This window comes from Sceloporus undulatus, chromosome 3, assembly GCF_019175285.1.
Source record: "Sceloporus undulatus isolate JIND9_A2432 ecotype Alabama chromosome 3, SceUnd_v1.1, whole genome shotgun sequence".
Classification (NCBI taxonomy): Eukaryota; Metazoa; Chordata; class Lepidosauria; order Squamata; family Phrynosomatidae; genus Sceloporus; species Sceloporus undulatus.
This window is the reverse complement of record NC_056524.1, coordinates 209,496,795-209,510,385: the sequence shown is the minus strand read 5'-3', so window position 1 is coordinate 209,510,385 and position 13,591 is coordinate 209,496,795. Positions and strand designations below refer to the sequence as shown.

The following is a 13,591-nucleotide window of genomic DNA, read 5'->3' as shown; positions in this document are numbered from 1 at the left end:
CCGTCAGCAGTCCCGCGATGTTGCGGCTGGGTCTGCCTGATGGCATCCCTCTGAGGCCGAGAATGACAGTTGTAAGAGAGGGAGGGGCCTCTTCCGTCAGGGCAGTCCGCGATGTTGCTGCTGGGTCTGTCCGGTAATGGCTCCCCGTCTGAGGCCGAGATGACAGTTGAAGAGGGTAGGTGGGCACGTCTTCCTTACAGGCAGTTCCTCGCGAGGTGCTTCGAGGTCGTGCCTGTTGGCTCCGCTCTGAAGCCCGACGATGATGACAAGTGAAGAGGGAGGGGCCCAGCTTCGAGCTTCAGGCAGTACCTCGATGTTGCTGGGGTCTGCCTGAGTGGCTCCCTCTGAGGCCGAGAATGACAGTTTGAAGAGTGAGGGGCCTCTTCCTTCAGGCAGTCCCTCGATGTTGCTGCGCGTGGACTGCCTGATGGCTCCCGCTGGAGGCGAGGCATGACAGTTGAAGAGTGAGTAAGTATTATAAGTTTGCGGGGTTGCTTTGCGGGGCATCTGGCAGTTACGCACAAGTCTGAGGAATTTGTAATATGGGTCCCTTGATTTACAAGTTACCAAAAAAAAAAAAGCCATGTTGTTGGGAAAAGGGCAAAAAATAAGTTCCTAAAGTTATATATCGTGTTAACACAATCATTTTGTCAGGTCTTTCCTTCTGTATCCGTGGACTGAAGTCATCCACGGTTTGATGCTTGAATCCCATGGAATTAAAAACTATGGAGGGCGACTGTACTTATTGGAACACATAGAGGCACCTACTCTATAGTGCATTTTTATGAAGCCAGATGAATAGAATGCCTTTGCTGGGGCCTCCTCAATAATAATAATAATAATATAATAATAAATAATATAATATAATAAGAATAATAATTTGTTTTATGTTTATATGGCCAGCTATTCAGATCATAGCGGTGAACAGCAAGTAAGCTAATTAGCAAGTTAAGCTAATTTGCCCCCAACGTCTGGGTGACTCATTGTAAGCACCTCGAAGGATGCAAGCCTGAGTTGAGCTATATGTTGTCTGTTAACAGTGAAGCTCCCTGTCCAATGCTGTGAGATTATGTGTGTGATATACTACGACTGGGGTTGTGTTTTGGAGAGGGGTTGCTATCCCGGGGTGGGTGGGACTGGGTTTTATCCTGGCAAATATTTCAAATGAGGCAGGATTCTCTGATAGCTTAGCTTAAAAGTCCCGTAACAGCTGTTTACTTCTGTTTCTTGCTTAGAACTGGTTTGCAACTGGGAAGAGATTACACGCACTCTCTGGTACAACAGCAAAAAAAAAATTAAGAAAAAATAAAAAAAAAAAGGGGGGGGATGTAAAAACAGTGTAATGAAAAGCCCTGGAAAATTTTACTTCCAGTGATTACCGCTGTATACCACTGTTTTCAACTGAAAAAATAGTCCTTGCTGGCAACGTGACAGCAGTAATCGTTGAGTTTCAAATTTATTGATGAATAATATAGATGAGTGTTGCCTTTGTTCTCTTCCACTTCTCCCCATGTCGACGCCTGCGTCATGAGGGCACAAGTTCCTCTTCGAGATGCCACTGATCAGCTTCCGGTTTATGCAAAGTGTTTTTCTTTCCAACACTTGGAGGGAGTTAAAAAATGCTTGCCTGGTTTTTCTGCCACGTTTGATATTGGTGTAAGCGAACTGTAAGTGAACCATTGTTGACTGGTCCGCAGCTAGTATCCTAGGAACTTCACCAATCCTGCAGCATTAAACACTCTGGGGGTCACTTGAATGCATGGTGCAGGATGAGGTCCTGAAGAAATGCATAATTATGGATGCAAATACATACTCTTTCAGCTCAACTTATAACAGTAGTAGCGGCCTTAGATGCAGGTGAATGACTGCGGGATTACATGTTCTTCCCTGTTGGGAAAAAAAGGTTGGCAACATAGTATAGTTTGATAGTTTTTTATGGGGTTTTTTTTTGGGCTATGTAGCCAGTTTCTAGAAGAGTTTCTTCCTGACGTTTCGCCAGATCTGTGGCTGGCATCTTCACAGATGCTGGCGAAACATCAGAAGAAACTCTTCTAAAACATGGCTACAATAGCCCAAAACCCCAACAAAAACTATGGATGGCGCGCCATGAAAGCCTTTGACTCCAAATAGTATAGTAGGTTGCATTATGTTTTGGAAGGCTTGCGTTGATTAGTCACTAGGATAATGGATAACTGTGTTTTACACCACACTATGGGCAACATAATACAGAGAATAGAGGGTTTGTGGTGTTAATTTATGTGGGTTATAGGTGGCCTGTTCCATCATCAGCAAAAGAAGATTATGGTCCAAAACATACTGAAAAAATAATCCAGTTTGGACTGCTTAACTGCTCTGGCTCAGTGGAAAGGAATTTTGGGAACTGTAGTTTTTGTGAAACATTTAGTTTTCTCAGCAAAGAGCTCTGGTGCCATCAAACTACAGTTCTCAGGGTTCCCTAAGCACTGACTCAGGGCCGTTAAAGGGTTCTCAAATTGGATTATTTCTGCAGTGTGTTTTGGACCTAACTTAACTTTATTTACTATTTTGACTGTTCTCCGTGTTATCATTAGTAAGAGAAGAACATGTATAGTCGGGTCATTCCTGAATTTCTTACATGTTATTTTTAGTAATTTTCTGACCACTTTCATTTTTGTTTTATGCCTCTTTATTCCTCTCATAATGTTGAAATGTGTTTTTTTTTTTTTTTCATTGTGTGGAAAACTGATCCTCTCCCCTGTCAGTTATAGATACCTGCATTCTCTCCGGTCCTGAACTCATCTTTTTTTCCCTCCCTCTTCTAGTTCCCTTATCCCTGTCACGTACCTTTGTTGTCAGCAGAACAGAATTATTAGCAGCAGGTGCTCCAGGTAAATTTGCATGCTTCTTGTTCACCCTTGTTGTATTTGCTGTTACCCCATACCAAGTAAGCAATGACTTAGTCGGCCCTTCTTATACACGGATTTCTTATACATGGATTCAAGCATCCACGGTTTGAAAATGTTCAAAAAAGTATACATTTCAAATATCAAACCTTGATTTTCCATTTTTTATAAGGGACACCATTTTGCTATGTCATTATATTTAATGGAACTTGAGCATCCACGGATTTTGTTATACATGGGGGATCTTGGAACCAAACCCCAATGTATAATAAGGGTCCACTGTATATTGCTTATATTGATCTAATACCATTTTTTGTTGGAGAGATTTAAGATGCCTGATAAATATATTTGTAATTAGTTAATAGCAAAGCGATGGTGAAAGAAAAGCAACATTTGGAATGCATTTGGTCATGAAAAAAACTTTCTTGACTAATAACACCTGACCTATTAAAAAAGAAAAAGCCCACAGCTGCAGTTATGTTTTTGTTCCTAATCATGTAAAATAACCACACCATGGTTTTTGTGCAATCTGACATGAGGGAATGTGATTACACAAACCACATGGTTTTAGAAGACTCTGGGAGGACTAGAAGTAAAAATGGCTTCCAGCCCTCTGCTGTGCATAGCAGTGCACAATGTTGGAAGTACTTTGTTTGGTTGCTGTCTTGCACAGAAGAGAGAATGAATGCCCTTAGAGAGCTCTTTGCATTTATATCTTTTTGTCATTCTTCTGAACATCAGGCTAGATAGAATGCTCTTCAAAACGTGTAAATATGCTGGTAAATTCCCTAACTCAATTTCCCACAATCTTTCCCTTACTTAGTAAGGATCATATTAGCCATACTCACAAACACTATCAAAACTGTCTTTAAAACTCAGAGAGCTGAGGGAGCACTGAAGTCTATCAAGTGGAAGTCTACATTTGCAGATTTATTATTTTGTAGTTTATGCATATTTCGTGTGTGTGTGTGTGTGTGTACATTTGCAAATATAGATATTGCTGCTTGCGGTGATGTCCACCATGCCATTAGAAACCTCTCAGGCCACCTATCTATGCCTGCATAAGATGGTTCTTTTCCGCCAGCTTTTTCCTTAGACAAGGTTTCCAGGCCTCAAATGATGCTTCCTGCTCCTTTATTCTGACTAAGCTTTATTTCATTTCATTTATTTGTATGTTTATTAGCATAAATTGCCATTAGCATCCCAGTATTCTAGTTACAGGTCTATGGCCTCAACTGGAGTAGATTTTGAGAACTTATTTTTCTGGCATTAGCAAATGATGTTGCCATAATCTACTGTTACAGCAAAAGCATTCTAGAAATATAACAAGTATGGTCTGGTACAGACTGAGGCTTATTTTAGGGCTCGGGATTGCAGAGCGACCGCATGCTCTCAAGCCCTACTACGCGGCTGTGGCGCCATCATGGCATGGCCCCATCCACATGAGGGCCAGCATGCTGACGCAAGTGCGGTGCAGAGTCCACATATCGTGGTGCCACGCTTGCATCAATGCACAACAGTGCGCCAATGGAGCACTCATGGTGTCCGCCATGCACACCAAAAAGAACCCACTTTTAACGGGTTCTTTTTGGTGCGGCGGGAGGCCACACTGTCTGGCTGCTGCAGCGTCCCTCAGGAGCAAAGACGGGGCAGTCTTTCGAGCCCCTATAGATTAGATTCCATTGCATTGCCCCAGCTTCCTGTAGTGTTGAGCAATTAATGGGTAGCTGCATTTCTAGGATGGCTTTCATACTCTTTGATGTGTCTCTCATGTGAAATGCCTTAACATATTTTTTTTTTAATTATTTTATTCGTACAACAAACAAACATAAATAGAATAAAAAAACATCACAAAAATTGACACCACTCGACATAAACATGATGAACAAATAACAAATAACGAAACACAAATATGCATATCCTTTCAAGTCATACGAAAGCTTCATGCACTTCCAACACAATCTGCGGTAAACAGCTAAAGTGGTATTATTACGTATTCCACTAAATCTATATTCAAAAGAAACAATAGCCTTTATATCATACGTATACTGGGTCCTCCTATATAGTAAAAAAGTAATCAATCCTAGTTTAAACATACATATCAATATCTCTAAATCCACTATCCTTTTCTGAGAGTCTTCTATTCTTCATGACTTTATGCCACAGTACGATTCCAAGCTTTCCCATCTTACAGCTATCTTTTTTACATCTTTATTTTTCATACTCTCCGTTAGTACATCCATTTCTTTAGCTTCCCATAATTTACTTAGCCATTCTGTTTCACTAGGGATCTCCTTTCTTTTCCAGTATTGTGCATATAGAATTCGGCCTATAGTAATCATATACATTATTAAGTGAAGATTCTTTCTTACATTAGTATCCTCTATGATACAAATCATATTCAATAAAAAAATGCGAGGATCTAGAGGGATTTCCACCTGAAGAATATTAATCATTAATCTATGTACGCTTTTCCAAAATTTTCTAGCCATCTCACATTCCCACCATAAATGAAGAAAAGAACCTTCCTTTTTCTCACACTTCCAACAACGATTATTTGAGGTCTTATAAATTTGATTGATCTTAACGGGTGTCATATACCACCTATAGAGCATTTTGGTATAATTTTCCTTGTAATTTTGGCAAGCCGTAAATCTTTTCGTATCCCTCCACGATTTTTCCCAATGTTCTAATTCTATAACCTTATCTAAATCTTGTGACCATCTAATCATTGAATGTTTCACTAATTCATCCTCCAGCTGTCTTGCTTTTAGAATCTTATAATATTGTGACAGATGTTTTGTCCCCTTGTCCAGCAAAATCTTGTCTAATTCATTAGCACTTTTACAAAAACCTTTCTGTTTCAAATCCAATCTAAATCTATTAGCAAGCTGAAAATGCAGATACCAGTCAATTTTTTGATTATCCCTCAAAATGTCATCCTTCTGTTTAAATGATATAATATTGTCTGGTCTCCAATAAATTAAATCTCCATAAGTCAACCAGGAATTGCTATAATCTTTAGTTCTTCTGAATAATGCCTCCTGTGGTGACACCCAGACAGGAATACCAGTATAGAAAAATTTCTTAACATTGTCCCAAACCAAAAGAAGAGCCCTTCTCAACAAATGTTTTTCAAAACCCTTATGTTCTTTCACTTTATCATACCACAAGTACGCATGGATTCCAAATCGCAAGTCTCCACATTCCAGGGTCATCAATTTTTCATTTTGCAATGTGACCCAATTCTCAACCCAACATAAAGATGATGCCATATAGTACAACTCAAAATTAGGTAAAGAGCATCCCCCCCTGAGCACCTCATCTGTTAACAATTTCCACCTCACTCTGGGTCTTTTTCCCTCCCAAAGAAATTTTGAAAATTCTCTTTGCCATACAGGAAAACATTTCTTATTGACAATTATAGGTATATTTTGGAATAGATATAAAAATCGGGGAAGGATGTTCATCTTTAGTACCGATATTCTCCCGGAAAATGAAAGGTGTAATTTCGACCAAAGTATCATATCTCTCTTCACATCTCTCCAAAGCCTATCATAATTGTTCTGAAATAAATCAATATTTCTACTAGTCAGATAGATTCCTAGATACTTGACCTTCTTTACCACTCTATATCCTGACCCATTGCTTAGTGTCAACTGTTCTGTCTTATCTAAATTCTTGGTTAATATCTCCGACTTATTTTGATTTACTTTCAGTCCAGAATATTCTGAAAACTGGTAAATTGTACTATTTAAGGCCGGCAATGAATAGATCGGGTCATCTAGAAAACAAATTAAATCATCTGCGAAAGCTCTTACTTTAAAAGAATGATTTCTAATGGAGATTCCCTTAATCTCCTCATTAGCTCTTATTTTGTTCATTAATACCTCAAAAGCAGTTATAAACAAAAGAGGTGACAGAGGGCATCCTTGTCTAGTTCCACGTTCTATTTTAAAGAACTCTGTTTTCTCACCATTCACTAGGAGTTGCGCTCTTTGATCTTCATAAATAGCTCCAACCCATGTATACAGCTCATTACCTATATTCATTGTTCTTAACAATTCTTTCAGATAATTCCAGGAAATCAAATCAAAAGCTTTCTCCAAATCCAAAAGTAAAAAAGCTAATTTCTTGCTACAGTCCAATTCGCCATGCTCAATAATATTTATAACAATTCGTAGATTATCTCTCCCCTGTCGATTCGGCAAGAAGCCACATTGATCTTCGTGGATATGTTTACTTAATATATCTCTTAATCTGTCTGCTAAAATGCTTGAGTAAATCTTGTAATCTACATTAGTCAATGAAATGGGTCTGAAATTATTTAAATCCTCTTGATTATTTGGATTCTTAGGAATTAACACGATCAAAGCTTCTCTCCATGTTTCTGGTAAACCGTTTTCTAGGATGTCATTTATTGTGTCTTTCAGCGGTGTCGCCAATACATCTTCCAGTTTCTTATAGTATATCGCCGAAAAGCCATCAGGTCCCGGAGATTTGTTGATCTTTAATTTCTTTATGGCTTTAGAGATTTCTTCTACCGTAACCTTGTGATTAATTTTCTGTCTTTCCTCTTCATTAAATATTAAGGATTTTTGGTTGCTCAAATAATCACTTAATTTTATTTCATTTACGCAACCTTCTTCCGGCTTGCTATACAAGTTCTGAAAAATTTTTTTAAAGAGTTCCCTAATCTGACATTGTTCGGTATATTTTTCGCCATTAAATTTAATACAAGTGATCATCTTTTTTTCTCTTTGTTTCTTTAATTGAGCTGCTAAGAGTTTTCCCACTTTATTTCCTTGTTCAAAAGATCTCTGCTTTATCGCCAGCAATTTCCTTTTTAGCTCACTCACATCCATTATCTTTAATTCTTGTTTAAGAGCTTCTAATTTCACTTTCAGTATTTTATCGCCATTTTGTTTCCACTCTTTCTCTATAGTCTCCAAATCTTCTTGAATTTTAGCCCTTTTGATTTGGGCTTCTTTCCTTTTAAAGGCACTTATTTTAATCAAAACCCCTCTGATGACCGCTTTGCTAGCGTCCCAAATAATCTTTTTTTTCAATCCGTCATTATTATTCTCGTTAAAATAGTGGGTCAAAGCTTCCCTTACCTCCTTGACAACGTCTTCCTCATTCAAGAGATCTTGCGGCAATCTCCAGTACATACTTTTTTTCGGCTCCAGTATTTCCATAGAGATCAAATTGTGGTCAGAGAAGGATATTACACGGGTATCCATAGATTTAACTAGGGGTAATAGTTCTTTGTTCATTAGGAACATATCAATTCTGGAAAATGAGTCATGGGACTCAGAGTAAAATGTATAGCTTCTTGAATGATCATACTTGAATCTCCATACATCCTGTAATCCTAAGTCTTCGCAGAGTTGAAAGAAAGTCTTTGGGAGTTTCCCTTGGTTCTTCTTGATCTTCTTAAATTTTCCACATTTTCTATCCAATTCAGGTGCTATGACTGCATTGAAGTCTCCCAATAAAAGAAAATTGCTATATGAATGTTCGGACAATGACTTATGAAGGTCCTTGTAAAACTTTTCTCTATTCTCATTTGGAGCGTAGATTCCTACCGCCAAAAAGGATAAATTTGAAGTTGTAACTTCAACTGCGATATAATTTCCATTAGGATCCTTAAAAATTTCTTTAGATGTCCAATTTTTGTTAACATAAATTGCCACTCCTCTTTTCTTCTTATCTATCAGCGAGGCATAACAAGCTCCTAACTTAGGGTTTCTTAACAGTTTCTCTTCTTTTGCTTTTATCCTTATTTCCTGTATGCAAACCACATCGCTTTTCAACTTTTCCAGATAATGATATACGATGCTTCTTTTAAATTTAGAATTAATTCCCTTAACATTCACGGAGGCAATTTTAACCATGTCTAGGTCAAACAATGTTTAAATTTCAATAATGAAATAATGAAAGTTGATACACTTAGAGTCTTTATACTTTTAAGTTGATATTAATCCACCCCTTCCTCCCCTTTAGCTTTTATTAATACACAAAAAGAGTAAAAATATATATATATATAAAAAGGAGACCAAAAGTCCGTCTATAGAAACACCAGGTACAAACTTATATTGGTTATCCAAACACGCCTTCAGCTTCTTTCTCTTCAGCTAGGACATTCTCCTCTTCCATTTCCTCTTCCTCCATCCCAGTATCTTTGCCCTCCTTGTCTCCTTGTCCGTCTTTCTTAGAATTCACGTTGTCTTCCTTCTGTATCACGTCAGCCTTCTGTCTGTTATCTCTCCTCAATTTCATTTCCATTTCCTTAGCTCTTTCTAATGTATCAATCTTAAATCTTTTCTGTCTATATGAAAAGGACAGGCCTTCCATTCTGTCCCATCTATATTCTATGTTCAAATGTCTCAAGACCATTGTTAAGCTTCTGTATTTTTGTCTCGCCAACATCACAGAGGGAGGAATGTCTTTATATATTTTAGCTTCTATGTTCCCAATCATTAAGTTTTCCCGATAACTCTTTTGGATGATCAAATCTCTTACTCTAGTCCTTGTACAACATATTATGATGTCAATGGGATAATTTTTCTCTTTAGCCTGTACCGAGCTGATCCTGAAGATTCTATCCAGTTCCATCTCCATCCTTTCGATAGTGTAGCCTAAAAAGTCTGCCAGTGGTTGCAGCAATAGCTCAAAAACATCTTCGTTTGATTTCTCAGGAATACCTCTTACTTTCACACATTTATTTCTATATTTAAAATCCTGACTCAGTTCAGTACGTTGTTGTAGACTCTGTTTTTGTCGGACTCCTGTCATAGATTTTTCCAAAGCTTCGGTCTTCTCCTTAATCTTCTCCATCTCGTTTTGCGTTTTATTTATTTCCAAATTCATTTTGTCCACTCTCTTCACCACACTGTCCAGTTCCTTTTTAATATCTTTCCTAATTTCAGCCCTCATTTCCTTCATTTCCTCTCTCAAATCTTTATTAGATTCCTTAATATCCTCTTTCAGTTCTGTCCGAAGCTCTTTCATTTCTGCTCTTAAGCTCCTAATTTCCTCGAGCACCAAAAGATTAGGGTCTATGGTCCTGATACCATCTTCAAATGAACCTCTTCTTTGGACTTGCGTCTGGAGTTGATTCTTTCTTGTATTTGCCATTGTCGCTTTCTCCTCTTTCTGTTAGAAAAAATTAAAAAAAAAAAAAAAAAGGAAGGGAAGAGAAAAAGAACAAAAGGAAGAGAGAGGAAAAAGGAGAAGAAGAGAGAAGAAAAGAAAGAAAAAGGAAAGAAAAAAAAAAGGGGGGGGAGAGAAAAGGAAAGGTAGGAGAGACCAACAACAACAACAGCAATATTTCAAACTTCCATTGCACCCTCCACTGTTGAATACTTCTTATATAAAGTTTATGTATGTACAAAAATCCAAATGCTAAAGCTTATATATATATATATATATATATATATATATAATGAAACTAAAGAGAAAAAAAATCTACTAATATAGTTACAAGCCAATATATAACTGTCAGGAATTATTCTGATCTCACAGCAATCAATTGAATACTTGAGTAGTCAGCTTAACTAAAATAAAATCAGTATTTCACTGTAAATAGTAATAAGAGTCTTAACATATTTAATAAGAACAACATAGGGAAGGAGCGCATGAGGACAGACTGTATCGCAAGTTGAATGAGTGTAGGCCTCAGCACTAAACAAATACAGGGTCACCAAACGCTTTTCCGTTATGACTGAGTTCAAAGATTGGTCCTTTAGCTGCTGAGAAGATCAAAAAGGTTTAGAGCACCCCTTGTCCTAATTAAGCACCCTAATTATTTATTTGAGATTGCTTCTGTTAATGAACAGTTACCTGACTGGCATTGATTTCTGAAAGAGAGAAGATGATTTCTTGTGTACTACTGATGGCAGAATGAGCCTAGTAATAAGTATTTGTTTTCTTTGTTTCAATACTATTGTGGAGAAGCCAAAAAACAAAAAAACCCCAAAAACAAAAAACCCCCACTTCATATAGCTTGAGTTTGTTCAGTAGAAATAAGTTCTTCTTCATAGTCTCTGGGCTATGGATGATCATAGAAAGAGTTTAGAGATTCTGATTAAGGAGCAAAGACAGCACTGGCTTAGAGGCATCAACTTATTATAAAAACTCCATTCTAACATAGGCAAGTTAGGCCTGAGACAGACGGGCCAAAAGCCGCTGAAACTAGGGTTCCAGAGTGTGTGAGAACCACACGCTCCGGAAACCTAGTTCATGTGGGTGGCAGCCTAATGGTGGCCTCCCGTCCACACAGGGAGCGCCATTTTTACGTAAGCGATGCACAGCATCCGCACGTTGCTGCGCATCGCTTACGTCACAATGTAACCCAGGTGCCACGAAAAGAACCCAGAAAAACTAGGTTCTTTTTACTCCGGAGGGATGTCACACAGTTTGGTGGCTGCGTCGTCCCTCCAGAGTTAAAATGGGCGCCTGCAGACCACCATTTTCAGGCAGTCTGTCTCGGCCCTTACTCAGGGTGTTGATCTAATCTAGTTTCATTCTAGGGAATTGCTGGAAGATTACTGGTAGGAAAAGAAGGGATGGAACACCATCCCTAAGAGTATTAGTTTACATCACAGTGTGGTCAGGATAGGTAAACTTAAATAGGGAAGAAATTTTGGGTCACTCATACCATCTAATCTATTATTATTGCCCTCTCTGAAGCATTCTTGACTCTTCAGTGCTGAGTGTATTGCACTTCTAACAAGAAAAAGTGAGCAAGCTTTTGAAATTTCTAGATTTCTTCATCAGGTTGTAGTCTGGGAAATAAGGTAGGGTAATTTTTGGTAAAAGTGAATTTGTATTTTTGGAACCACCAAAGTAAGTCCTATCACAAGACAGAGTTTCATAGAGTCATAGAATCATAGAGTTGGAAGAGACCTCAAGGGCCATCCAGTCCAACCATCTGGATTGTGTTATTGCTGTTATGAACGGGAACTGTGTTAAGTTTCTGTATCTTTAGGTTTATAGAGGCATGAATGCAAGAGCCTATGTCAGTGCTATGTACATATATTTTCTTCTAACATTTTATACAAGTAGTTCAACAATAAATCTCTTAGGTCCAAAACACACTGCAGAAATAATATAGTTTGAGACTGTTTTTACTGCCCTGGGTCCATGCTAGAGGATTCTGGTAATTGTAGTTTTGTGAGATATTTAGGCCTGTTACAGACTGCCAAAATAAAGCTGCTTCGGGTCTCTTTGGAGGTATGCTGTTTAAATGATACATGGGTCCTAAGAGTCTGGAAGCTGCACCAAAGCTGCACTCCAGTGCTTAGGAATGGAGTGTGGCTTTGGCGCGACCTCCGGACTCTTAGGACTCATGCATCATTTAAATAGCATACCTCCAAAGAGACCCGAAGCAGCTTTATTTTGGCAGTCTGTAACAGGCCTTAGATTTCTCTATCAGAGCTCTCTAGTGCCACAATAAGCTACAATCCTCAGAATTCCCTAGCACTGAGCTAGGACAGTTAAAGTGGTCTTAACTGAATTATTTCTGCAGTGTATTTTGGACTTAGTCTTTAAATCACCATGTGTTTGATTATAAATCATACTAACAGGGCTATCCTTCTGAAAGTTGTTTCAGCAAGTAGAGATCCTCATGATTTTCTCATAGTCTTCATTCTTAGAACAATGATGTTAAATGGCCAGTCTGCTAGACATCTGTGCTTCTAACTGTGCTTCCTCCCTCAAGCTTTTTGTCTGGAGTGCTACTCCAATTGCCCTCACCAAAGAATAAGTCCATACTGTCCTCATGCAAAGAAAGGTTGTCACTTTTGGAAGCTGCCAGGAGCAGAGGGTCACCTTTTCATTTTTATTTGTTGAACTGAATTAAATAGTTTGCACTGATCTTTTTAAAAAAATTAAAATGGCATGTTTTGAAAATCAATCCACTTTTGGGTCGCTTTGGATTTGGGGGCCATTTTTGGTAATTTGCATGGCCTCCAGCAGGTCCTGGCGTAAAAACTTGGCCCTTGAAACTACTCTAGTTACCCACTCTTGTTGTCCAGCTCAGAGGTCTAAGTGACATACTCTCTCTGATGGCACAGTTACTGAAAAATACCATAATGTATCAGGAATTATGGGAAAAATGAAATGGAGGCACAACTGCCAAACACTTGCTTGTTTGGAAAGTTTTCATGAATGACGTGTGAGGACACACTGAAATCCTACCAGGGATCCTAACCACATGATCGCTGTGCTTTGCAGCCTGCTCACAATATTGAAATGCCCAAATGCCTTCACAGGATTACCTGTAAGCCACTTTGTGTGAACAGTGTTTGATATTACCTTTCTAATATAGTTGTGTAATGTCTCAGTGGAAACACAATTAAAAATGGCCAGAGTTAAGCTCTGTGGTAATGTTCAGGCATTTAAGATGCTTGAACAGTGTAGAAAAGTCTTGTCTGTCCCCTACTACAAATGTCTGTAGTTGTGCTTTTCTACACGCTTCCCCGATACATTTTCAAAACTTGAAAGGCAAACTATAATGTGGGAGATGACATTACAGATACAGACATTCTGGAAACAGAACAGAAATGATTCAGAAATTATACAGTGTGCACTATGTTGTGGAGTTTTGGTATTTTGCTAGTGATTTGTCCTTAGCTATCAAAACTCATTTGAAATGAGAGCTTTATATCTCTTAGAGCACCTCTAAACTGAGTATTCATTTTAAA

General features: G+C 38.3%; 1 protein-coding gene across 1 annotated transcript in view; it reads left to right on the top strand.

Moving 5' to 3' along the window:
• Positions 1-13,591, top strand: part of CNNM2 (cyclin and CBS domain divalent metal cation transport mediator 2) — a 147,399-nt gene that overhangs the window by 125,183 nt on the left and 8,625 nt on the right. Inside the window, exons 6-9 of the mRNA XM_042459817.1 lie at positions 154-179; positions 278-305; positions 4,864-4,875; positions 6,808-6,816. Coding sequence (XP_042315751.1) covers positions 154-179; positions 278-305; positions 4,864-4,875; positions 6,808-6,816 — 75 coding nt within the window. The remainder of the gene's footprint in view (positions 1-153; positions 180-277; positions 306-4,863; positions 4,876-6,807; positions 6,817-13,591) is intronic.